We start from the raw sequence: 27,832 nt of genomic DNA, 5'->3' as shown, positions 1-27,832 counted from the left end.
AGAACCATTGCTTTTGATTTATTGTAAATGTAGGAAGTTGCTCTAATGTTGTCTGAAAGGGTGGGCATTGAGAAAAATTGTAAGCTCTTTTTCGGCAGGCGCCTCTTGTGCCAGTTACTGGTTGCTTTGTATGTAATTCTGTATGTCCAATGTATAAACCCACTTATTGTACAGCACTGTGAAATATGTTCACCCTTTATAAATACCTCTTAATAATAATAGTAACAAAGGGGAGTTAAATTCCTGATACATAGCTAGCAGTTTAATTTCCATCAGGTAAATTAGACAAGTGAAACAGAATTTGTACCACCTTTATAGCTGGGGCTGAACTATAATTCCTAGTGCCTATTCCCTGCTGTACTAGCTGAGTAGTGGTGGTTAGGAACCGCTGAAGAGCTGCTTTTTGTGTGATTAGGACTGTTACTATCATCAGCAGCAGCATATTTAGTATTTTCATCAATGTTTTATTAGATTCAGCAACTGGAACGTACTCTGGACATTACAACAGAAAAGGAAAATGAAATGAAAGCTTTAAGCAACTGGTTTGATGTCCAACAGCAGAGAGTGGAGAAATTAAAAAGGCCAATAAGTAAATTGGCTGCTGAGTGCACCCTGGCTGACTGCAAGGTAAGTGTCACAGTGGCTGTGAGATCATCAGCCTTGTCTCACTCTTTCCTTACCCAGCCATGAGAAAAGAACAGGAGCTGTAGCAAAGGGCAGGTTTATTCTCAGCAGTAGATATATCTGTTGCATTTTCTTAGGTAATGAGTTTTACAAAGCTGAATATTTAATCTTTTAACTGTTTAGTCTTTCACACCTGTTTAGCTGCCTGTTAATGTGCATTTGGGGGGAGGGGGGGGGGTTGATATTTTTGGACACACTTGAAGGTATTGAGAAATGCTGTTGCTTTGGACCAGATTCAACATATCAGGTTTCCAAATAAGCTCCAGTAGAGTGTTTGGCTCAGGTTATCAAGTTGTGAAGAGGTGGTTTTATCAGGTTTTAAAGTGTAAGCTCTTTTAGACTGGGTATACTTTACCTCTTGTATCAGTTTTTTGTTGTTTTGCATATACAGTAAATATGTATGTTTATTGTACAGCGCTGTGGAATATGTTTGTGCTTTATAAATACACAATGATAATGATAATGGTGGGACCCCAAAGAATTGGGCCCCTTCAGGATGAGTTCCCCTTTAAACATGCACCATGAGGGTGGCCTTTTGGGTTATGGACACCTAAAGGTGGTCCTAGCTGTTTATGTGTGAAAAGGGAGTTTCCCTGTTGTTAAGCAGCAACCACTAGGTGGCAGTGTGCTGCAATATTAAAAGGGATGACCATTTTGTGGAGGTCTTAGTCCTGGGACTGCCTCTGTAAGGAGGTGTACAACAGGCAAGTGTTCTAGTACAGGAGGTACTGTAATAGGTCACTCTAGGAGTGACAGGCAGGCTAGAGAGAACGGGCAGAGATAGCCCCAACAGGAGAGAGAGGGGTTAAAACCCCCCAGCACTCATGGCTGGAGTTCAGGACCTGTAGTGTGTAGTAAGGGGAGCCAAGTCAGCACCTGGGAGTGTTCCCGGTGAAGGGGCCCTACGCGTGGACCGGGGTGACTTCCTAGGTGGGATCATCTGGCGAGAGTACCGGGGGTAGCCCAAGAGAGAGACTGTGACTTGAGCTGTCTGTGTGAGATCCTCTGAAAGTTCTGCCTGCATCAACAAAAAACAAGTTCATCTGGTTCACCATTTTAACTGGTGTCTTGGCTGTTCTTACACAGAGGATCCTCAACTGCCTGGTAAGCAGCTACCCCAAGGGAGGGGCAAGGTACCGGGAGTTGTTGGGAGTCTGGGTCCAAGGAGGACCTCATAGAGTTTTCCCAGGGAGGAGACATATAGTTCAACCTATACCTACCCTGGGTGGAGGCACGCCATTCATTTATATCATACCTGTCCCCCATTATAAGCGGGGACTCAGGGCTCCTGTAGCGCCACATGCAGGGAGTTGCGTATTATAAGTACCATAGTAGCCAAAATAGGGTTACAATAATAAATGAAATCTGATTTGCTAAAGGATTATTTAACCTTCCCTAAAAGGTGTAAATCTATTATGTACAAATGGAAATACATAGAATCTAGAACACAGGCAGATTTATCAACATTAAAATTCAACTTTTTTTGGAAATTGCAGATTCATATTAGAGGCTCCGAAACCCGAATCTTTACGATTTATTAAGTACAAAAAAATGTAATAAATGTAAATGCAAAAACACAAATATGAAGCTGGTGAGTTCATGTAGAATGCAGTTGTTTTAACGAAATCCAAGCTATTTTGAGTTTTTGAGGTTAATTAGAAATTTGGCAGATACATTGTAAAATTATGTTTTCAGTGTTTTTGAGTTTTTTAGAAAAATAAAAAACGTAAAATTGTCCATTATAAGGACAGGTATATAAGTCAGCATGTGAAATGTTTTTTTAGCAGCAAGAAGCTATTTTTCTTGGCAAATTTTAATTCTTCAGTTCTACTTATGCTCAAGGTCCTTCTAGAAAATTAGGGCTGTAGGAAATAACAACCAAATAATAGCCAGTGCAGTTTTTATTTTGGCTATAGTTTTGCTTTAAATGCAGTTTGGGATTAATGCGTTAAACCATTATTTTTACCATGGCAATCCATTTGGCTTTTAGCTTTGAAAAGTCACTGTAGGGCAGTCTGTTGCTTTAATGCAGTGATCAATTTGCTAATAGCACAGGGCAAACTAGAGCCTCAGTTCTGCTGAGTACCCTTAGGTGTTCTGTTCAAATGTCTTTCTCCACAAAAAGCTGCAAAATACTCCCTACTTTTTAGAAGAAAAATGTCAGGCAAATATTGTTCTCAGGAAAAGTAAACTTCTGAAAATATATCTGGCGTCTTGAAGATTACATGCTTTTAAAAATGTAGAAAAACATGCTTTGACTTGTACATTTGATTTTATGTAGATCAAACTGAGGAATCCAGCAGTTTAATTAATTTTAACGTTTAGTGAAACTTTACTGAATGGCTATTTAGCAACCTTTCCATGAAAGATTGTTCATATTCAGTTCAAATAATCATAATGATGCAGATGAATGTGTTTCATTAAAGGAGCTGGATAAGCAACTTATTATGAAATCAAGAACGGTAGAAAACCTGAAGAAGGACTTGGTGCCGATTGTTATTGATGACCAGAGTCAAAAGGAAAGCTGTGCTGTGACAGAAACTTTATTAAAAAAGAGAGACTCTATTACCAGCCAGGTCTGTATTTTTTGCCAGTTTTTGTTTAGGACAGGACACATTTCTAGTAGAAAGCAAAAGAAACTTCCAGATATAAACTTCCCCATATTTCCAGATGTTAGAAAAGCAGAACATGCCAGAGCTAGTACATTTTTTCCAGAATAGTATGACGCCCAAGACCAAGGGACATTTTGGCAAACCAGTCTTCCATTACCAGTAATGCCATGAAGCATCTTGAGGCTCTACTAGAGGAGGACTAAGGTATCCTTAGGTATTGGATCTAGCTGTAGACTCGTGTCTGTGTTGAAGGTGGAGAATACATGTGATTTACTGCTTATGAAAAAAAATGTTTATACAATTCCTATGATTCATAATAAATGCAATGCAGCTTTGCCCTTTTTAAAGCTGGAAAGTAGAAATTCAACATTGGTGACAATATTATTAGTCTTAGCCAGATGGGGGAAGGTGTTGGTAGATAATTCCTAGCTGCACAAATCCTCTGCTCTAGATCAAAACCATTGTATTTGACAATAATAATCAACATTTTTTTAAATGTAATGCAAATAATTCGTCCTGGAATTTTCCTTACATTATAATTGCATTGGGCTGCCAGAGTCTACTTTTAGGGTAGTTCCTAAACTGCATGTGCTTGTCCAACATTTGGAACATATTTTCATAGTTGTACATTGTATTTAACATGGATTTCCAGTCCATAATTCTTCACATATTGTTGAACAGTGGGGGATACTGGCAGCTGTAGTTCAGCATACTACAGTTATAAATAATATCCTCCCCCTCCCGTCACATGGCCACAGCCTTCCAGCATTGTCAGGGACCAGTATATTTCTCCACCTCTGTCTCTGAACTTTCATATTGATTTCATATTACAGTTGTGCTTGTATCAAAATATTATATTATTAAACCCTTTCATCTAATTTCTGTCATTGGCTTAGGTTTGGTCTTATTATTCTTGCTCTAGTGTTGATATTTGCTGGTTCCTTTTTCAGGTTGCAGAACTGAAATCCCACATGGGCTCTATCCTACAGCACTGGAAAACATATGATGAAAATTATGAAGACTTGAACAAGTTGACAGTCAAAATAATTTATATTTTAGGACAAAACAAACCATCTGTGTCCTCCCAGCCTATGCTAAGGAACCGGTTAAAAAGACTGCAGGTCAGTGGCCTAGTTTATGTGCAGAAATGTATACACAACTGATTAAACTAGGGTGTAGGATTTAATTTCATTTTATTTTTCTATTTTCATGTAGTCACATATACAGTTCATTACTGTCTTTAATCTTTCTAATAATTAAAATTAACTTTAACTTATATCTTGTATCTATGTGTACTCAGGTTAGGGGAAGGTGAAACAAAATAATTAGAAATCTTAAGCAACAGCTAAGACCCTCATGCATGCTCTCATCCTTTCCTGGCTAGAGTACTGCAACCTTCTACTAATCAGCCTTCCTGACTCTCATCTCTATCTGTTACAGTCTATATTCAACACTGCTGCTATAATTCTTCTCCTCTCATCCAAAAGGGTACAGGCCCCTCCTCCTTTCCCTAACCTTTAAAGCTCTTCATTCCTCTGCACCTCACTACATCTCTACCCTTGTGTCTCCGTACATTCTCTACTCCTCTCAGAAGAAATGTTTTGTTGCGCCCTCGACTGCTTTTGCTGTTTCCCACCTTAAACCCTTTTGCATTGCTGCTCCTTGCATTTGGAATGCCATCCCATCCCTTCCTCTGTAGAGAATTCTTAGTCTCTTCAGAACCAAACACAGTCTCCCTTTTGGAGCACCTTAACCTGCAGCACTTTATACCCTCCTATTTTTTTCTCTAAATCAGCCACCCACTTAGATTGTAAGCTATGGTACAGTGATCTCCTTCCTCTTGTCTCTGTGACACTTAGGTCTTAAGGTTAAATGTAACTGTACTGTGTACTAATCATATTTGTTATTGTATTGACTCCTGTTTGTAAAAATATACAAATTTAACTTTCCCTTAAATGACTGAAAATGATAAAAAAAAATGAATGAAACAAAATATTGAGAAAGCCAACACATGAAGTTTGGGATGAGTGCAGCTTATAATGATGGTAGTTACATATGGGTAGGCTTTTCCAGTGAGAAGGCTGCAACATTTAAAAGAAGCCACAGAGCTCTGGTTAGAGCACAACAGTCTATGAGGGGAATAGGGCAAATGGGTCTGAGAGTGGTTAGGTTTACTACTAAGCAGATTGCTAGGGGCAGAGCAGACATTTTGTAGCACAATTTAGAAACCCCACCCTCTTTTATTTACTTTTATCCTGTGTTGTAAGATAGTGGCCAAATAACAAGGAAAATGTTAACAGTTAGACTAAAAGGGCCCAAGATTAGCTAGACGTTAAGTTAGTAGTGGGTACCTGACAACTGTAAAAATTGAATTAAATTGCTTGGTGTTACAGTTGTATTTTCAAGTGTTAGAACAGTGATTCCTCTCTAAGGGGTTAATATCGCTGGGAGGTTTTTTTCAGTATTTGGTGGTCTTAGGTGGGTGACTCAATGTACCCACTATGCTGGAGGTATTGAGTAGCAGGTGGATTTGGGTATGGCCTTTTGGCAGGAACTGATAAGTTGCCAGTTGGTTAGTTTTGTGTTACCACACTTTTGCCAGTCACATCATTAACACATAGGGGCAGATTTATTAAAGTGTGAGATAAGAGCTCACCACAGAAAAACTCACCCACTTTCAAGTGTATTTGTCTGTAGGTAATAAATGGAAAATTGGTAAGTTTCTCTGCAGTAAGCTCTAAAATCACACTTTGATAAGTAAAATAGAATAGGAAGCACAGTGAGGGAAGCCACATTTACTTGGTTTGCAGAACTTGGTTCTTGATTTATAGCATGATGTACTGATTCTTTCCCCATTAGTCTCTGTTGGAGGAGGTGGAACAACAGGAAGAGAAATGGATCAAGCTCAGACTTTCTATGGATAGCATGGCAGACTTGTGCAGTCCATCAGTTGTAGTTATCTTGCAGGAGAAGCAATCGGAGGCACGTGCAAGGTGGGTTTGTGCTTGTCTGTATGGAAGATGACAAAACCTATTCAAACCAAAAAACTAAAAATGAAATCTCAGTGGTATATTATTAAGAGTCATATTACTAAATATCCACTTCACTTGGTGCGCTCTGTCTTTAAAGCACAAGGGAACTCTGTGGCCCACATAGTATTTAAAACGAGTAGAATGTGCTATGAAACAGCAGCTGAATAATAAGCAGTGTGATTTTTCTATAGGTATATAAGTACCAGTTGAGTCTCTTCTGGCAGCCCATAATTAGACGAGTGCTTCAGATTCCATGCCTTCTGCTTCCATCCACTGCTCAGTGATGCAGTAGTTCACACACAAAGTTATTATATTGTTGCTTGGGATTACTAAGGGACATATATTATTTACATATTACCATGGATATAAAGTATGGAGATATGTGTGCATAGAATATATTTTACATAGAGTATAATGATGTGCACTTTCTTTGCTTAGGGTAAAGCAGAATATATGGAGAGGAAGTAAAACTTCTCCCCCTAGCATTCTAAAAAACAAAAAGTATTCTTCATATTCAGTTACAGTGCATGTAACAGTTAATGTAGCAACTTAGGGCAGATTTATCATTGTGATAAAGTGTGAAAGTGTGAAATTAGAGCTCACTACAGAAAAACTTACAAACTTTCTATTAATTCCTATAGGATTTTTATTGTAGCAGTTCACTCTTTGATAAACACACTTCTAAAAATCCCATAGGAATTAGAGTGGTGAGCTATAATTTTACACTTTGATAAATCTGGCCCTTAATTTTTCAATAATAAAGCTTTGCATTATAGCACAATGTGCATCTTTCCTTTATGCATTAACCTGTAAACTGCTGATTGCTATTAGGTGGGACACAGCACATCAAGAACTTGCGTGCCACATACAGGCTGCACAGATCTTACTACAGCTATGGGAGCAGTACCACAATTCCTACCTAGAACACACACAAAAGCTAGAGCAGCTTGAAGAAAAATGCAGTGAGCTGGTATATGCTAAGATTTCTGAAGACAAGGAGACTGACACCTTGCAGCGGAAGATACAGGATCTGCAGGTTTGTGCAAAAGGTTCAATTCATTTGAAACAACCAATATATGGAACACTCAGGGAGCAGTGCATGCCCTGTTATATTTTAATCTGTTCAACATAATTTAATGATGTGCCAGTCCAAAAATTCCTGTGACACTTGTTTGTTTTTAGCATAACTCTGTGGCTTGTGTTACTTAGTGTAGTATGGCATTATGTATAGCAGCCAAACAGGTTTTAAGACCTAATTAAAGGGGAGGGGGCAGTGTGCTTTGAATTTGTAAGAGTTTTATTGTTGTTTAGTCACTGAACTCATATGGAGGACAAGTTATGCTACATTAGGGGTTTAGTAAGGTAAATATTTGTATTCTATGCCTTGTATTTTGGTGTTAAATATAATGCTCCATTTGTTTCATGTTTTGAGATGGGCAGCCACCATTAAGTAGTTTTATGCTGTTGTGTTTATACTCTATTTGGGTCATTTTAATCAGTCAGGGTCAGTAACCCAAACAACCAGAAAATACATATTATGTGAGCCTATGGGCTATGGTCAGAGGAACTTATTTATTGAAGTAGATGCAATGTGGACAGCCTCTGTAGGGCTGCACCTCCATAAAAATGTAAGGGCAAGTTATCAGAAGATGCACCCAATTATTCCTTTCATAGTCCAAAATCAATCTGTGTATTCAAGTAAAGAAGAAATGAATAGGGCAGAAATGGCAACTGGGCAAGACTCTGTAATACATGGAATTGCAGCCTGGAGAGCTTTGTACTTATGTCTGCATTTGTGATCGCACTGAAATTGCATAGATAATAGCTACCTAAAAAAGTTTGTTCCAAGCATTACAGGTAACAAGAAGGCTGTTTGGAGACTATCCTGCCATTCCTGTAGCACAGGCTTGCCTAAGGACTGTTTGCATGTATTCAATTGATTTCTAGAGAGTTTGTTTTCTAGTAACCAAGGATTTAATGTAGATATTGCATTTAGCTCTTGTTTGAGGAACCTTTCAGATCTGCATTCTGAAATTACATATACAGTACCAGTTATTATATTCCTGAGGCTAAAATGCATTTTAGCCTTTTTCGTCTATGTTTTATAGTATGTGAAACCATTTTTAATAAGGTGAAATGTATCTAAAGTTGAATTAGTAATTTTCAATGGCTACTTCTATCTTATATTAAAGGTTTATCTTGTATATTCCCCCCTTAATCATGCTTGCACATGAGCATTTTGCCCTGCGCTTGTGTCAGTGCAGGGTCATAAGAAAGAATATGCTGCGTTTCATCCTGCGCTCCCCTGTGGTGGAACGCAGGAGAAATCCACCTCGGGAGAACGCAGGGCAAAATGGTCATGTTTAAGAGCCTAAATGATAAATTATGTGTTTTTACAAACACTTATTACTTATTAATTTGAATAAAATGTGTATGCACCTCTCCAAGGAAGCCAGATCCTGCTTTTTCTTGGTTTTATTCTGAATGCACACAACAGGTATCTCCCTACTGTGTACACTTCAGTTCAAAAGGAGAAACGCATTGCAATGAAAGTGTTGATATGGATGTCAATAAAATATATTCTAATACAGAGTTATTGCTTTGTTCTAGGACTAGTAATGCAGCAAATGAAAGTACTCTGTTATGCAATTATACATACACATATTCCAATGGTTTGTACTTTTGCAAATGCTGAGGTTTTTGTTTTAGAGCTTCAACTGTATTTTCTATTACTCTTAAGCTTGCTGCAAAAAATCACTTAAAAATCACAGTATTTTTCAAGAGACCCCTGCCACTAAAACAGTCACATGATCAGTTGATAATGGTCTTTGTATTCCCAGATTCTTGGTACCCTACTCAGTAGACTACAGGTTGGGGATATTTTGCAGACTTTTGCAGACTTACATTTATGTGCTTTCTTATTGTATAGGAGTATAATCAAGCTCTTCGGGAGTTAAGATCACGTGTCACGCAGGTGTTAGAGCTGGCAGATAAAGTGTTAGAGCAAGATCCTGCCGCTTCCGATATTATTCTTTCTGAGAGATTAGACTCTTCTCAGAGAATAGCTGCCTTGGAAAGAAGAGCAGCGTCCAGATCTGCTGAACTGACGGTATTTCATTAAATATTTGGTTTGAACAAATATACTGTTTAGCCTCGTGTAATTAAGAGAGCAAAATGTATTAAAATACAGGGTGGTCATTCAATAAAAAATTATTATAATTACTATAGTTATTTAGAATGTAACCCTATAATCTTGCATTGTCAGAAGCCATGGTGTTTATTTGCGGTACCTTTCAGGACACCATAATTAGCCTAAACTCCATGAAGATACCTATTGCTTATGATCATATATGCAACAACACAACTTATATTATGTTTGCATACTAAATTGACTACTAAATTGAATCCCAACATACTTTAATGGCCTGTTTGGCAAGGCATAATGAGAAGTCCTTTTAACACTGTATACTTAAAGAAAGATTTCATGTACATTTAATTGATACAACAACTCAATTTCTTTGTTCCTATACAGTGTAATAATAACATCCTTCATTTCTTTTAGTTGATTATGAATGATGTTAAGGCATTCAAGAAAAACCTGGAGACCATTCAAGCACAAGTACAGTCATCTGCTAATATTGTTAGCACTATTTTCTTGTCTGGGAAAGAGAGGGAAGAAAAATCAGATGTAATAAAGGTACAGTTTCTTTCATGGTCACTTAATCTAGGTACATGTAGATCTAATTTAACTAGTTTATCTCAAACTGGTTCACATCGACTTGTGTGTAGGGGTCCAAAACTGTGTTTGAAGCAGTGGCAGACCAGCTCTTTGGGAAACCAGGAAAACTCCCCATGGGCCAAGATGTCAGTGGGTCCTTCTGCTTCTAGCCATTTGGCCTATTTCTGTATGAACACAAATAAGCTAACTAGATGGAAAGAGAAATTATAGTATGTAAAAAAGAGAGTAAGAGAAAAAAAGAGATTAATTGAGGACAGGAGGAAAAATCATTTGGAAATTGGGCCTATGGTCTAAGGTTTTCTGGTGAGCCCCTTGCATGGAAGTGTGCAGATTAGAATTGGACATGTTGACAAATCAAAAACAGAAAAATATTAAATTATCTTCATCCCTTGATGTATATTATTTACAGCAACAGCTTTTAGAGCTCAGTGAATTATCTTCAGACATTGAGCATTTGAATGAGGAGAGCTTCACACTTCCACTTGATGATGCGACTCTGAAGCTGCTGCTGAATCTAAATCGTTTGTGGACAAAAACTACGGAAAGTGCCCTGGAAGAATGCAGGTTAGGCCCAAATCAGCATTAGTTCTCTTGCCTGAATCTCATCCGGTCATCTTTGCAGTTTCCTTTATAGAGCTATTTGTGTGTTTGTATTTATGTTTGTATGAAGAACACAAGGAAATGAGTGATGCTTTAATGGAATTGATCTATTATAAAAAAAAAATACAATATTATGGAATGTGTCTATATAAATATATACTGATATACTGAATAAATACAGATTTTTACCGTTTTTTACCTACTTTTAGAATTATGTGTGTAGGTATTGTTATAAGTGTTACTAATCTAACATTTCGGTTTTGCAGAGAACACCAGATAAATCAAATGGAAGAAAATAACTTTGTTCAAAACTATAAAGCCTGGTTGCACTCTCTTGAGAAGCTGGAGGACAATCTCACTGGAGGAATAGCAGGAACTTTTGTAGAGTTAAAGCAGCAACAGTGCACTTATGAGGTATGTGAATTGCTATAGCAGTAATATGTCCATCTTTATTTCATTGCTGTATCAGCAGTCACATAGCTGGCATTGATGAAATTGACCACTTCTAATTAATTAGCAGACTTAATATATGCTTTTTACCCCTTTAGAGACTTCTGGCTGAAATTGCTATAAATGAACACATCTTACCCTGTTTCATAAGAAAAGCATTGACGCTGTTAGAAGCAGAAGAAGAAAACAGGTAATACAACATTGTGGTTCCACATATACTTACAGGTTCAAACGGCTCTAGTCGAATAGACTGTTTATAGGTACTCTTACTAAAATAGGTCACATAGATGAACTGTTACTAAAGCTTTGGCCAGACTGTGCTACTTTTCTACAGTTTAGTCTTTTATAGGTATTGGGGTGGTGTTCTTTAATTAGGCTATATCCACATGGGGCTAATTTTTAGCTTGTAGATAAATGCAGGCTAAGAATAAGCCCCTATGTTGGCATCAAACTTTCGCTGCACCCCTGTGCCTGCACTCAGATTTCTGCTCCAGAATGTATACTTGCGTTTGGAGGCCTGCACCAGGCCGATTCAGTGGCTCCGGATGCAGACACAGGGAAAGGATGATGCCAGCATCTGTCTGCGTTTATAAGCTGGCCAAGAATCAGCCTTGTCTGGCATTAGCCTTTAAGCTCCTTTTCCTGACACAGCTCTGTTACATTGTTACCACCTTATAACCTAAAGGTGGCCATAAACTGAGTTTATCTTTCCCCCATATGTCCACCTTGAGGTGGGAGCCAGCAGATTGATATGATTGTTTGGCCCATCTGAAGGCACCACACATGGGCAATAAGCTGCCAACTTGGTCCATCAGCAGCTTTTACCTGCCTATGTATGGCCATGGAGACAACAATGGATAACTAGGGACCCTAGGTGACTTTAGTCTTGCATACCTGCATCTGAAAGTGAGCAATAGATTTTCCTTAAATAATTAATGTTTGTTTTATTCTAAAACTTTTACAGCTACAGTCCCTTTTTTCTTGCAGTTCTGAGTTGATTTTAAAGCTCACAGCCCTGAAAGAGAAATGGCAGAGTGTTATTAGTCTGGTCCATCAAAGAAAAAGGGAGATAGATGCCCTGCTCAAGCAGTGGTGTTTCCTCAACTGCTCCAGGCAGCGGCTTGGAAATAGCCTTGCTGAGATACAAAATGATATGGCAAGTGTGAGCAATGAGAAATGTCACAGTCTGTTCCAGACAAGAAAAATGACACATGACTTCAAGGTAAGAAAGAAAAACTATGCTAGGGAAAACCTATGGTGTCCCATTGATATGGAAACACTCTTATTATAGCTTGTGTTAATAAGTTATAATTGGTATCCATCACTGGCCTCCTTTTTGACTTTGAAGGACACAACATGGCTACTTGCAGTGCAGATACATTTTAAGATCCAATAAATAATTCTTTATAAAATGTAAAGGGGTAGCTCACCTTTAGGTTAACGTTTGGTATATTGTAGAACATTCTGTTTTAGCAACTTTTCACTTTGTCTTTATTTGTATTGTTTTAATTTCAAATTGGGATTCCTTGATTTTGGCTAAAACTTTATTGTTGTTACTTTTATTTAATGTTGGTTGGGGGACCCTGGTCTAATCACCCTGGGGCAAAGTAATAAAGAGAGAATTGTAGTCTCCCGGTTTGTTATATATACATTACATGTCAGCAGCATGATATAAATAAAGATGACAAGAAAAAAAATGTGAGTGGAACCAGCAGAGCAATGGTTTGTGTGTGGGCAGGGAAGTGGGGGCAGAAGGCTGCAAAGGAAATCAGGAAGTATAGTGCTTACATATGGTGATGCAGTGTCAATATTGTAGAACACCATGATGATTAAAGGTCTGAATGAGTGGGTTCAGCAGGCCAGCTGCAGTGAAGCAAGATCCCTTCAGTATTTTGATATAGTGTGTTAAAGCCATTACCAGCAGCACAAGGAGTCATGTACCCACAGGCCAAAAGTGACGTGGTGGGCTGCACTTTCTCAATGGGTTAATGTCCCCATAATGCTACAGTATCTCATTAGCAGTCAGAGATGCCACAGAAATGGATATTGCTGTTGTTATTGAGAGTTGTTACATGTTTTTCTTATCAAGCAAAAATATATGACATTGTGCCTTATCCACTGAGACCTTGTTTAAGTCATTTAATTCCTCTGGACGGGTGTACTTGTTATGTTACATATAGCACTATATAAAGACAATAAATATAACTGCCTCTGGCAACTAAGGCTGTCATCATAAGTCAGATCCTATCTAAACTTATTCTGTGGAGGGTGTCATTGAAACAATTTAGAGCACTTTCTTGTGGTGGTGAATCACATCCATAGATCCATAGAACGTCAAGGCAGACAGCTGCAGGGAACACAGTGCCCCAGAAATGGCACACACAAGCTAAGAGACTTTGTTGAGTCTCTTATCTTGGCAGTAATTAGCTGCAGTAATTAGCTCTACGTAAATATGTTGTTAGTATGTAACAGCTAAGTCCTTTATTTCAATCATTACAGAGTAAAGAACTGCACCTAAGCAGATGGAGGAACATCTATTCCACAGCTCTAGATCATGGCAAAGACTTGGTGTCAGTGGCTCACCCTGAAAGCAAAAATGCCTTGAAACATGATGTCACCCAACTGCAGGAACAATGGGAAAGCACACAGCAGCAGTTACAGGCAATTCTGAGCCAAAACACTGCCACTCTTCAGGTATGAATTAGACTTTTGGTTTGAAAAATATATGAATTGAAAAAATATATTTCTGAAATGCAATGGACTACTCCATATTTTGTCCCAAAGAGAATGTTAGCATCCGCACACTTATTTACTTTATACAAAGGATGGCTTATATACAAACCTACTATAAGTACTAAATTGCACCAGTACCAACCACCAGTTGCCAGTAGCAACCAATGAGCAATTAAATAATACCTGTTAGAAAAAAAGCAAATATCTGATTGGTTGCTGTGGACAAACGCTCTGGTATAATTTAGTACCAATGTGTATGTTTGTAAATCAGTGCCTGGATGTCTGTACAGCAGAAAAACATCTGTAAGTGAATGACTTAGAGGTTTGACCTGCAGGAGGAATTCTGTACTGCACAGTTTTTTCCTGTAAGCCAGAGTGTTAAAGTCAGCATCTTTGTTAAGAAACAGTTAAGAGCAGATTTATCAAAATGTGAGTTTTGATCTTAATACAAAAAAATATCACCCACTTTCTATTTATTCCTATGGGATTTTTAGAAGCATATTTATCAAATGGTGAGTTCTAACTTTCACCCATTGATAAATACATTTCTAAAAATCCCAAAGGAATGAATAGAATGTGGGTGAGTTTTTTTGTATTAAGCTCTAAACTCACATTTTGATAAATCTGCCCCTTAGATTAAACTAAGAATAAAAATGGCTGCTCAAAGTGTATTCTGCTGTTGCATTTCTCTATGTGCACAATTGCAATTCCACTGGCTTTATGTCTTGTGGCTTATGTATATGTTATGGAAGCACATTTTGCCTGTGCTTCTTTGGAGTTTGTCCAGCTCCCATGTTTATACATTTAATACAATCTTTTTGGCAAAGATTCAACAGGATGTGTGTCAGCTTGGGTTCTGCTACAATGAGACCCCTTTCCTGGTCAGAAACTTGTGATCTGTTATGTTAAACTCATCAGGAAGTGATAATAAAGGCTTCATTTATTAACATGTATTAGTATAAGTAAATATTGATATATTTATCCATATAGAAACACAAAGTTTACTGTTTTCATTATTGTTTCTTCTGCCCAAGGTCAGATTAAAAGGAGAGAGTGTGAGTACAGATCCGGGATGTTATAATCTGTATATTTCTTGCAATGTAGCCTCTGAACAAAGACATAACACAGAATTAGAGCTCCTCTGACTGTGTAATTTAAGGGCATTGTGACATGGGGCACTTTAGTGCCAGACAGGAAATATCCTCTACCACAGGCGATGAAGCGCTGGACAATACCACTTGTTAAATGCGGTGATGCCGAGTAAACGCTTAAAAATGCCTCATTTCACATTTTCAGCCGATTACTCAGGATCACCACACGTAATGTGTTTTACATCCAGCGAATCCAAGTAATGTGACCAGGCTGGTATAACTGGGCAATCATCACCCATGGGAGAGGAGATTTCCCACCGGACAATGAAGCACCCATGTGACCTGCCCTAAGGGATAGGACTGTAGTATTGATGACCAACTATTGTTGAAGGTTTTCACAAATGTCTGTTTATTGTTGTTGTCTAGAAATGGCAGAGCTTTGCATGGACTGCCGAGGACAGAAGGAACAGTCTTCACGAGCAGAAGCTCAGAATAAATGAACCTCTTCCTATACTGCATGAAGAGCTACAGAAGGCTAAAGAATCCATAAAGGTACCTTGACACATTTTTACGGTTCTATATTGAAGGTGTTCTGGGCTGTGTACAAATACATCACAGCTGCACAAAGGGTTAATCAGGCCCATTCTGCATCTTGAGTTGCCCTGCAACATATTTGTAATATATTCCTAGTAACAGTATCAGCTTTGTTGCAGAGTCCATTGTGTGCCTAAAGTGACATTTAAGTAGTTTTACAACAGGGTACAGCGCATTTTATTGTAAATATGCAGAAAACTCTCTCTCCCCATGTGCTTATAACACACAACTTGTACCTACCATCGCACAATGTACTGCCAGGTGGAAATAATTTCAGGTGCTTACCTGGAAAAATAGTTCATAATTATTTTTTTTTGTGAAATCTCCAAAAGAGTGGAAAGTATTAAAAGTTAAAGTAGGAGGTGTGGCCTACAGGCAGTGTTGGTAGAGGCATAGGGCAAATAGTGTGATTATATTATCTTATTATATTATCATTATAACACAGGGTTGCCAATCCCATAGCTCTTTAGCTTTTGTTGATCTTCAGTTTTTAGCCTTTCGTGTATGCTGGGAGTTGTAATACAGCAAATGGAGGCTGACAGATGAAAAAGACCACCCCCTTAAATTGAGCTCTGTCTCTATACAGGTTATTTTGTACCTCATGGGAAACTTTTCCACACTCTAAAGAAAGATCTAGGCATCCCAAAATGTGCTTGGTCCATAAGAGCTGATACCTGTCACTGTAGCTAAAAACCTTATATTTTGAATTGTATAATTGTGCAGAATGTACGATTATGTGATTCACCTACCTTGCATACAGCAATTTCATGGCCTTCCAGTTAGGGAAATATCTGACCTTTTGGCCAGGGCTGTTGCACCTCTTCCTTAAAAATTGTACCAGCTCAGAGTACTTTCTTTTAGCACCCTGATTAAAGCTGAGTACATGTGCAGTACTGTACAGTAATTAAAAGTGCAGTAATATACTGTACTAGTCTGACAATGTTTCTCTTGTAAGCCCTTTATAATTTATATGTAATAAATGGTTCAAAGTTTGCTACATGTCTGATCACCCATAGCATCCAATGAGCAGGTAGCTGGGGGTACCTGTATTTTCAGTGACTGGGGCATTCTCAAGTCAGGCTAAAGGTCCAGTGCCTAGGGCAGCACCAGGCCCAAGAACAGCCCTTTCTTCAACACTCACTGGGGGTCATTTATCAACACTGGGCAAATTTGGCCACAGGTATTAACCTATGGCAACCAATCAAATTGTTGCATTCATTGTTCTACATGCAGCTGGCTGAAAAAAGGCAATCACTGATTGGTTGCTATGGGTTACAGCCCATGGGCAAATTTGCCCAGTGTTAATAAATGAGCCCCACTGTCTCTCCAGAATACAACACTGCCATTCCCCCCCCTTTTTTTTTTTTTTTTTTTAAATGTGCTTTTTCTATGTAATAGTTAAACAGAACATAGTACCATACTGGATGAAAACTAAGCTAGCATAAATCCACATTCTTGGCGAAACCATACACTTTTTTAATATTCAAAAGTTTTTTGGTAACATTAATGCATAGTGCTTCAAATTACTTAAGTCCCTGCAACCAGAAATCCCAAGGGTTCCAGATAGTAGATCTCATGCACGTATGTAATTATATTTGTATGCATATGTGAATATTTGTGTATTTGTGCAATAGCATTAAAGTGTAAACACGGAGGTCAGACATTGCAATAAATAAATATAAAAAATACAGAGTTACAAAAATTGTCACATGCTAAGAGACAGAGGAGGAAGAAGGTCTCTGGCCCAAAGAGCTTACACATAGAAAGAATAGTTTTTTTGGTTTTTTTTTTTAAAAAAGCATTGTGCATTTTATATAGTTTGCTGTTTGTTTGTTAAAGCTTCCTATTCCTGCAAAGTGGCCCTATTATTTGCACAGGCTTAACTCTTGCAGCGCAGCCCTTTAGCCTTGGTTGCCAGTCATGCGGCCAGTGGGACAAGAGGAGAGCAGGCTTTAGTCTCCCAGTGTGTCACTCTGTATATGGCATGTGTAAATAGCCGGCCCCTTTCTGCCACCCCTCCCCCCACTGACCAATCAGAAGATTAAACAGGTTTGCAAAGGGGAAAAAAAACAGCCAGTGCTAAGCTGGAGGGATTGTTCCCTGTGCTTTAATGCAGGAGCTGGAGGAGTCGCTGGCTGAGTGGAAGCAGAGTTTACAGGAGCTCAGCAACATGAAATCAGACTTATCCCAGTATATCCTGGCTGAGGATGGAGTGGTTCTAAAGAAGCAGATTGAGGCTCTGCATGTGCAGTGGGAAGAGCTGTGCCTCAGGGTGAGTACTGTGGGGAAATGCCTGGGGTCTGGGCTAGCACTTAGCCGCCTTCAGCGCACACTTTGTGGGATGGTAACCCTTTCTGAGCCACAAAAGTGCATGCTGCATTGTATAGCTTGGTATAGTATAGCTTGGTATAGTATAGCTTGGTATAGTATAGCTTGGTATAGTATAGCTATGTGATACTTAAAGTGGGAAAAGACCTTGCGTCTGGTTGTTTAACCCATGTAATTAGGCTGGATGCTGGTAATTTCTAATAAATACAGTTAATTTTCTCAAATGCTTGTGTAATGTAAACAAGAACTTTTCATTTTTTGTGCTTTTGGACTTTTTTTGCACTGGTTGGTGGTTATTAACTAATCAGGATAATTCCAGACATGAGTTTGTATGCTAATGAAATATTGCATGTACTACTGACATTGTTTCACAAATACAAGCTTATAGTATTGGTTTCCTGATACATACACTGTACATTTATTTAACTTGTAAGGGCATGGTCTTAGAGGGGATTAGCTGGTTACCACTGACAGGGCTGTCATGATGAGGTCCCATTGGGGCCTAATATAATTGGGGTGCTGTTATGATTTATTCAATTATTTGAGTGGCATGATAGGGCCAAGTACTGTTCTACTCCTGAGTTTGAACCTAGTTTACCACTATTTATTAGTTCCACGTTTTCATGAAATGTGGTTTTCCTCCCTGCTATGTGTTTGGTTTTCCTTTGTTTACTAAGTTTATCTCTAGCACTCCTGGCTAAGTGCCTTGTCTTTCAGCACCATTCAGCACTGCATTTTTTAAAATCTGATAGCAGTTTGTTAGAGATTAAAGCTGTACACACACACATGCAACTGGTTATAAAGTCCTGATATTTCCAACTAACTTTACTCACCATTGGTTATTTTGTGTGGCTCCTGAGCAATTACCTTAAGGGTTTCACCAGATTTGAATGATCACAAATAAAAAACAAAGTAACTATTGTCACTTGTATGGATCATAATCTAACCAAGATCAGGGTTGGACCACCGCTCCATAGCAATCCAATCAATTAGCACAGTCTGATTAATCATTAATATTCTGTCAAATGCAGGAAGCACCAATAGTTATCCAGTCCTCATGTCTGTCTGCAGCATATTCATATATAAACTGACTGCACCAATTTACACATCACTCTGTTTGAATGTGTCAAATGATATAACGTTTCTATTTATTTTATTTATGACTGATTATATACATACATTTAAATGTTTTGCCTACAAAGGGAATCATTACCCTATCTGTATTACTGATCATACTGTCAGTGGTTAAAGAATCTCTATTGGGAACCAGCTTATTTCCCTTTTTGAACAATAGCCTATACTAAAAATAGTCCAGACAGGTTGTTGCTTACAGTATGTAATTATCTAGAACTGCAGCCCTGTTGTTTTTTTTTTTACCAAACTCTGTTCTATTAGTTTTTAACCTCCCATGTACCTAATAAGGCATATACCAGTAGGAAATGCCATGGGTATGGTAAGTATGGCAGCAGTTTCTATGTCATGTGATATACTACTGTCTATCTTGTACACACAGCCTAATGGGTTCCATGTCTTCTACTCTACACAGGGTACTTGGCCACTTTGCTCCATGCAAGGTGACAGCGTGCACCTTTACTATTTGCATGATGTTAAGTTGCAACTGTCCCCCCTTGCAGGCAACTGAACCACAAATCTGTCCTTTGCAAGCTACTAGGCCGCAACTGCACTCTGCCAATGCGCAAGCTATTGATATGATTTTGTTGCAGCAAGAGTCTAAATAATAGTTGTTTATTGCAATTTAGATGGTTTATCACATGACATTAGAAATTCCCAAACTATTACCATATGGGTCCAGAAGAAAATAACTTCTATATACTGTGATAGCACCAAGTCTAACGTTGGAAAGGGTACTTTGTTTTGGGAAAGTAACTAGTTGTTGATTTAAATGACATATTGAATGCTAACCAATAGTGACCATTCCTATGGTATAGGTGTCTGTGCGGAAGCAGGAGATAGAGGACAGGTTGAATGCCTGGAATGTGTTCAATGAAAAGAATAAAGAGCTGTGTGAATGGCTGACGCAAATGGAAAGCAAAGTGTTGCAAACAGCAGACGTCAACATCGAAGAAATGATAGAGAAACTGCAGAAGGTAAGGTGAATTTCTGTATGTATTGCAAAAAAAGTACATATTACTAGTAGGATAGTGGCAGGTATGTTATAATAAAACATCTCAGATTCTTAAACAAAATGGATCCAGCTTGTGCCCCTCAGGAGCTCAGACCATAATCATAATCTCCTATCTGAGAATGATGGGAGTTGTAGTTTAAACAACCGGCTCAGGCTGTCATCTTCTCATTCCCCAATAATGCTGAAAAGTAATAGAAGATTTTAAGTTGATGTGCAACTTTGTAGTAAAAAATCAGAAGATTGGGAGAAACTGCTATAGCAAGTGTTTGCATAGCAAGTGTCCAGAGCCGTCTGAGCTCTCACATGATACTTGGGCAAAATATCACCCATTTAGTCACCCATTCACATCCCAACAATGATCTTTAAGTTTAGAGTCATTGTGTGTGCCTATATACTGTATGTATATTTAGCCCCACTATATACTGACACAGCACAAAGTCTTTGGAGAATTTCTGGGAAAAATAAATACTTTTCTAACATTACATGGGATACATTCCAAGGAATCATGTAACCATTCCAGAGTATGTGAGGGAATTATTCTGTGATAAATACAATCCCACTGGACCTCCATTTCATACATTATGTCTGTAAAGGCATTTCCTGTAAAGATGCAATAATATAATGGGTTGAACAATTACATGACTTCATTACAAGAGATTTACTTGTTAACCCATTGCAAGCAGACCTCTTTGCATTGGGTAAATGTAATGAGACAGAGGAAATAATTGTCCCATCTAATCCCAATATTCTCTTGTGACAATGATGAGCTCAGTCATAGTCAGGATGGACTTGTCTTTCATATTTGGTGTACTTAATTTCATTGCATTTGGCCATGCCATTCCAGCTGGAAGAATATTGCTTGAGCCTACCACCCTCTGTGCTACGTAACACTTTCTCCCAGTGCTCCTGAATGATCCAGACAGCAAATTTATAAGATTAGATGAATGCAGATGGTTCAGTGTCTGGTACTGGCATTAAACATGCCCATTGTTTTAACTCCTTGTCCCCCGAGTACTAATAATAAGCTGCTAAGCAATGCTTCTTAAACTTCCTGTCTCTTACAATTGGAATAAAATAGTTTCTACATTTTATTGATTTTTCTTAAAACTCTTTTTTTATTCCCTATTCATACTAGGACTGTATGGAAGAAATTAACCTTTTCAGTGAGAACAAGCATCACTTGAAACAAATAGGTGACCAGCTGATCATCGCAAGCAACAAAGCAAGGGCTACAGAAATTGACAACAAGCTCAATAAAATCAATGAACGTTGGCAGCACCTCTTTGATATTATTAACTCACGGTAAGGAAACTCTAAAAGTCTCTAAAGACTTGACCAGTTCCCGCATCCTATGCCTCATTCTTTTAAATTGTAAGCTATCTGGCAGAGCCCTTTTTACCACTTGTATCGTTATTGGTTATTTTTGTATATAAATCTGTTTGTTCAGTGTATACACCTATTTATTATATATATATATATATAATATGTTGGCGCTGTATAATATAAATAATAGAGACTATTTTACTGCAAAAGTAATATAAGCAACACAACTTCAGAGATTTTGGAGTGGTTTTGTATGAGCATGACAGAGCAATCCTCTTCTTCCGCTCCTTTCTTTGAAGGCCCAAGGCCCATGTGTACACAGTAGAGTGAAAAATCCAGCTTTCTGCTTTTCACACTACTGAGCATACATACCTAGCACGAAGAAGGAAGAAGAGAAGGTCGCAGTTTGGTGCGCCTACTGGTGTACCTGGGCCGGTGCAGTTTTCTACTAACAGGAGCACTGGCCCAGGGTATAAGCAATTACAGTATAATCACTTGCGGGATGGTTAACATTTGGCGCACCTCCTTCAGGAATTAGAACTTTCCTTCTTGTTTAAATACACGTATATACAAAAGAAAAGGTGGCTTTTAGGCTGGGTTTCTAAGAGTATTTAGGAGACTAAATAGCCAGTCTTCAATGTCACCCTAAATGGCCACAAGGCTGGGTAATTCAGCTGCTGCAATATGACCCACTAAGGGGGGAAGCCATTGCTCTACAGTTTGTGAGAAACATCTGAGAATGCTCAAGGTGGTAGTTTAGCAGCAGATACAGGGCTGGACATAGCTGCTTTGCTCTTCTAATATGCTCTACTGTAAATATGACCCTATTTTATAACTTCTTACTACTTTTGTCCTAGTGAATTGTGTCCCTGCCCACTGAACAAAAAGCTTGCATAAGCTTTTCTTAGACAAATCCTGTCTGGAACTGTCTGATACCTATTTTAATTATATGGCTGTTCAAGTGTACTGTGCAATTACTTACTTAACTAATGCATTTTCACTTTGTCCCTAATTGCTAATGGTGGGCTAAGAATAAACTACACAATTTGGAATAAAAGTATAGATGCAGACAAACATTTTTGTCTGATACAAATAAAATTTTTCATTTTAGATAAAAAAAAATATCCCACTGTATTATCTCTCAAAAAAAATGCTGAGTATAAATAACCTGTGAGAGTGCCTGTTGCAAAGCTGATGAGCACTGGTCCCCTCTTCCTATTGGCTTACTGTGAGTGGTTCAGTCCATGACATCAGGCTCAGCTCGGCCATATGGCACCATTACAAGTCGCATTTCCCCTCACATGTATTGTGTGCGTGTGTAAGGGCTTGTGCCATTCAAAAAGCATTGTCAGGTCTGATTACTGGCTGGAGCCTGATGCAGAATGAAGGGGGGGTTGGGAGCAGATCCGCTGTACAAACTGCTGAGGTCAAGCATCTGCTTCTTCTGAAGTATAATGGGCAAAACTAGGGTAGTTATGTGAAGCGGCTATGCCATGTGTTTGTGTTTAAACTGAGTTGTATGCTTTACATTCAGGTTTTCTAAGCACCATTTTAAACTCAAACCAATGGCACATGTTGGTCCTGTTGAATCACAAAAAAAATGTTTGTAAATGTTTTATTTTATATACAGTTCCTAGTAAATGAATATTTCTGCTGTATCCATTACAAATGTATATATTTATATGTATACTTATATACTTTATAGATATATATTTAGAAAAAAAAAAAGCAATTCATTTTCTTCACCCCCCCCAAATGTTCTTTGCAGAGGCCAATTTAACTTGTTAACAATGGATTTGGGTGGGGAGATCACACTGTCAAGCGCCATAGGTCCTTGAATAACACTATATTTGTATTTGGGGATGAAGCTTTGTGAGGCAGCCAGGAAAGGGAGGGGGACCCATTCTGTGGTACACACAGAACACAACAATAGGTTTCACCAACAGCACCTTTTGTTTCAGTCATCATTTGTACTGATTTCTGGTCACTGTGGAAGCCTGTGCTTGGCTATGTAAATGTATTTGTTTTTGGGTGGTTATATTCCATGAAAATAAATGATTATAAATATATGATTAGAAAATAAATATTTTTGTGGGTCTTCCTGGTTTTGTACATTTCCAAGAAATTTGAAATTTGTACACGGTAGTAGTAATTTTAGTGTACTATATGTACACACATCAGCAGTACATCAGTTACTAGCTGATTTCACATACTGAGCACTGCACTGAGCATGAATGTCCATCTGAATCATTATTTCTTGATGCAAACTGTTCTAACTCAGAAAATAAATGGCTTATTTAATGCATGGAACATTTCTACTCTTCATATGCACAATTAAGGCTCTACCAGAAATCCCATCATCCTTCTGTGGACTTCAATGTAGAATTTTGTTGGACACTCTGTGAATTGGTCATTCTAAATAGTGGTTGTATAGAGCCCCCACCCAGTCTGTCTTTATATTAAATAATGAATACAATTATGGGGTTATGTAATAAAAGACAATAATTTGCCCAGGAGCAGTAACCCATAGCAACCAATCAGCAGAAGACATTTACTGTTCATCTGTTTAAAGCAAACATCTTGTTGGTTGCTATGGGTTACTGCTTCTGGGCAAATGTAGTGCCTCCTTTACATATAGGGGTTAGTCCTTAGCTGTATGGTGGCAACATCACTTTTGTTCAGTACATTTCTATACTTTTTACTCTAAGCAAAAGAGTTTCAGACATGTTAAAGGAGAAGGAGAGTCATTTTGGCATTTTACTGCCAATAGATTTGCCACATTAGTGTCACCTAGAACAAAATATTTATTCTGCAGAAACCATTAACATACTTGAGTAAACAGCTTTAGAAGCTTTCTCCATTTGCTTAAGATAGCAACTGCCATTTTAAGTAGCTCCATGCCTGCAGTCTAGCTGTTATAGCTGAGATCACACATTCCTAAGGGAGGGGGGAGGAAGTTCTTAGCATTCTGGTGGGAGGGGGAGCAGGAGAGAGGAGAGAACTGAGCAGACTCTGGCCACTGGAATTAAGGATGTTTCTGAGAGAGGAAGTCAGACAATAGAATATCATGTTTACAAAAAAGAGACAAGAAATCCTGTTTCTTTTGATAGAGGACTCAGTGCAGCATTACTGTAAGTGCTTATGGCTGTATTTACATAGACCTTTCTGATAAAGCTTACTTAGTTTTTACCTTTTCTTCTCCTTTAAGTTTGGCTTTACTATACAGACCTTTGGTCAAGCCACCCACTAAGCTCCAAAATATATTTACTGATATAGGAAGACATGGCCAGTACAAGTAGCTTTGTTATAGTCATACTAATATTTAGGACAGGAAATAAGCACTTTACTCTTAATTCAGTCACTAGTCAAATGACTGGAACGTGTACAGTGTCGTAACCTGGATTGGAAATTAGAACATATCTTGCATGCATTTTCTGGGGTGGAGACTGTTATTTCCCGCCCTCAGATGACATACTGCATGCACCGTCCGTTTCACTGGCATTCAGCAATCTGTATCTGCCACTAACTTTGTGAGAAAGCTGGCACGGTAGTACCTTGAGGAGGTGGAGTACAAACTTTGCATTGGGTGCCAAAGCTCCATGGCTGAGCTCTGTGTAAGGGACTAAGCAGACAACTAGAGCTAATCATGGTACAACTGGCCAGTTTGAATGAAAGATGTCTCTAAGTGGATGATCATCTTACTCAGTATGTAGTCAGCCTAGTTTTCATGTAAGTAAAACTTTCTTGGACAAGACATTTAAATATCAATATAGGTATTGATCCCTTATCCATAAAACCATTATCTCTGTAATAATAAAACAATATTTAATGGTGACTAAGCTTCGTGAATACATATTGGTAGCAAAACAATCCTGTTGGGCTTAATTAATGTTTAAATTATTTTTTAGCTGAACAAAAGTTATAGTGATCCAAATTACGGAAAGATCCATTGTCTGAAAAACCACAGGTCCCAAGCATTCTGTATAGTGGATCCCATACCTGTATTTCTCAATTTTGTTTGCAGGGTATCCGTGTATTTGTTTTTTTTTTTTTTATCCAGTTCTGCAAGCTCTGTGAATGCTACTGGCATAAAAGGTTGATTTTCTTTCCATAGCATTTTACTGAATGCAGCTCAGTGCTGGTATTCTGTCGGCTGTTCTATATTTGAGCATTTCTGTGGTACAAACCCAGGCTAAGCTCACAGCCCTTCAACTGCAGGGATTAAGGGCTGCAAAGCTTTATTAGGCTTAATGCCAAGTGCCACTTTTGTTGCCGTTGAAGAAATACACAGCAGGTGTTTACTTGGAGTGATCAGACAGAGTAAGACCAGCCAAACATGCACTCAGTCCACCAAGCAATCTTATTAAAGATACAGAACATTAAAATATATTGGATATACAGTATCTTCCTTTTAAAAAGAAATCAAGTTCTTAAGTTGAAGCAGCACTAACACAAGTGCATTGGGATTGCAGAGCTGTGTGATATACCTGGAATGGTATCCAGTAGCTTCAGCTGTTCCTGTGCCCTAATGTAGGTTCCCCCCCAAACTGAGATACAGGAACAGAAACGTGTCCCTGCTGGCCAGGAAAATAAGACAAATGGCAATGAGTACCAATATATTGGTTCCCAATGCATATACAAAATGTGCTAATACCATTTTCACCAGCAAATAAAAATGTTTTCAGATATTACATATTGTTTCCAGGCAAACAATTTGTGTTCTGATTGCAAATTGTATTTAATTGTCCTCTTGGTAAAATGTCCTTTTACCTTACACAACATGCTGGAACCTGCTATAACCCAGCAAGGCTTAATAAAACCATGTTAGATTGAAGTGCAAAGTGTGAAACACATACAGAATGACCACTCTAAATTACCTGTGCAATATTTCTGAGAATATGGGCAAGATTTTATATATTTTATGGTTTAATGCATACAATTGTTACATTTATTTCCTAAAATGATCTAGTTTTGTGTTGAGCCATCTCGGTCGCCTAACTCCCTCATGTAAACAAGTTGTTTTCCTAGGATTTCTGGGTATTTTCTATTTTGCATCCTATTCTTGGTGTGATGTTAGGTGGTCTTTTTACCCTAGCCAATGAATAACTAGGCCGTGGGAGGAGCTCACTCTCTACGAGAATTGTATGGTTCCTGTAGTGATATCAAGGTTGCCCGTGAAGATGGATGAAATTGTAATCTGAGGAGCTGTGAGTACATTGTTATGGCTCTCCCCTAGTATATACCATGCAGACATTCTGCACGGCACTGTCGGGGGGTGGGGGTGGGCTACTATGTGCAGATGTATGAATGGCTGGCTCAGGGGAGAAGCTGATTAATTAGGCTGCTTCATTCCATCAGGAGCCCTTTATGTGTTGGCTCACACACAGATATAAGTGCTTTGGGGCTACGCTGTGTTCCTGCATGGTATCAGGCAAGGAATAGAATGCTGTACCCTCTCAGGGCAGTATATCAGGGATGCTGCTCCCTTTCTGCTTTTATGGTAAGGCATGTTCTCTGTAGAGATGCAGCTCTTTGCAGCATCCGTGAGTCAGACACTGCAGCAAGGTTTGTGCCGATATCCCTATATTGTGCAGCTGATTCATGGCTAAGTGCTGTGGCGTTACAGTCACTGGCGTATCAGTATCCTGTACTTCAGCAAGGGGCCTTTACCAATGAGGCAGGCAATGCTGTGGGTGTAGGGATGTTTTCTGCATGTACCTGCTATTTCCTTTAGTCACAATTGCACCAAAATATTGTGTCTCTCTATAAACCCCCCCAACAAATACAGAAAATTGTCTGGTGCTGGTAACCAATACTAAGGGTTTAATTATAATAGTGTGTTGTCTGCTACTATTTACGCTGCATGTTGTTAATGTTATGTAACACCTCCTTGGAGAGATAGCATTGTTACGTTTTGCAGCAGTGATTGTTGGGACTTGCACAAAAGTGATATTGTGAATAAATGTGTGTCTTAACTGATATTGCTGTGCATTGGTCAGACTTAAAGGAAAACTGTCTTCAAAATAGTTGTTTTATTTGTGGCTAAAATGGCATTGTGGAAGGCAAAGTCATGTTTGGAAATAATCCACTTTTGAGTTTTTGTTAAGGGGATTGTTGTAGTATTTTATTGCTGTGGCCCAGGAAATAGCTGGGGATTACTTTTCATTTCAAAGAGGTGAGTCTCCATTGGTTCACAGGCAAGACACACAATATAACATACCTGCGTTCCTACTATTAATTCTCATTGTATCCCATGGGAAGTAACCCATTACTGTGTAGCTGTATGTTCCTCTGATTTTAATGAGAAACATTGATGAGGAATTAAAAGTAACCAGCTCTCTGTATAAAAAAAATACTCCTTATCTCAGAGCCTAATAAAGGCTGCAGCTTTGGGAAGGGTGGGAGCTGCTTTTATTTGTTCAACAAAGTCCTTTTTTAATGGAATGGGAGGAATGAGTTCAGAGTAAATCAATATTTGTGCTTTATAATAGCAAAGGATT

At 38.5% G+C, this 27,832-nt stretch overlaps 1 protein-coding gene across 4 annotated transcripts in view; it reads left to right on the top strand.

The window, feature by feature from the left end:
• syne2 (spectrin repeat containing, nuclear envelope 2) overlaps positions 1–27,832 on the top strand; it is a 183,765-nt gene that overhangs the window by 140,704 nt on the left and 15,229 nt on the right. For 3 of the 4 annotated variants that reach the window (XM_002933717.4, XM_031891297.1, XM_031891295.1), the window contains exons 86-101: positions 472–627; positions 3,111–3,260; positions 4,247–4,417; positions 6,156–6,289; positions 7,160–7,364; positions 9,258–9,437; positions 9,891–10,025; positions 10,477–10,631; positions 10,934–11,081; positions 11,216–11,307; positions 12,105–12,339; positions 13,617–13,811; positions 15,368–15,493; positions 17,652–17,807; positions 19,813–19,971; positions 21,145–21,311. In XM_002933717.4, coding sequence (XP_002933763.3) covers positions 472–627; positions 3,111–3,260; positions 4,247–4,417; positions 6,156–6,289; positions 7,160–7,364; positions 9,258–9,437; positions 9,891–10,025; positions 10,477–10,631; positions 10,934–11,081; positions 11,216–11,307; positions 12,105–12,339; positions 13,617–13,811; positions 15,368–15,493; positions 17,652–17,807; positions 19,813–19,971; positions 21,145–21,311 — 2,564 coding nt within the window. The remainder of the gene's footprint in view (positions 1–471; positions 628–3,110; positions 3,261–4,246; positions 4,418–6,155; positions 6,290–7,159; positions 7,365–9,257; positions 9,438–9,890; positions 10,026–10,476; positions 10,632–10,933; positions 11,082–11,215; positions 11,308–12,104; positions 12,340–13,616; positions 13,812–15,367; positions 15,494–17,651; positions 17,808–19,812; positions 19,972–21,144; positions 21,312–27,832) is intronic. The other variant, XM_031891296.1, reaches the window with a different exon arrangement.

This window comes from Xenopus tropicalis, chromosome 8 (genome assembly GCF_000004195.4).
Source record: "Xenopus tropicalis strain Nigerian chromosome 8, UCB_Xtro_10.0, whole genome shotgun sequence".
Taxonomy (NCBI): Eukaryota; Metazoa; Chordata; class Amphibia; order Anura; family Pipidae; genus Xenopus; species Xenopus tropicalis.
This window is presented reverse-complemented; position numbering and strand designations above follow the sequence as displayed.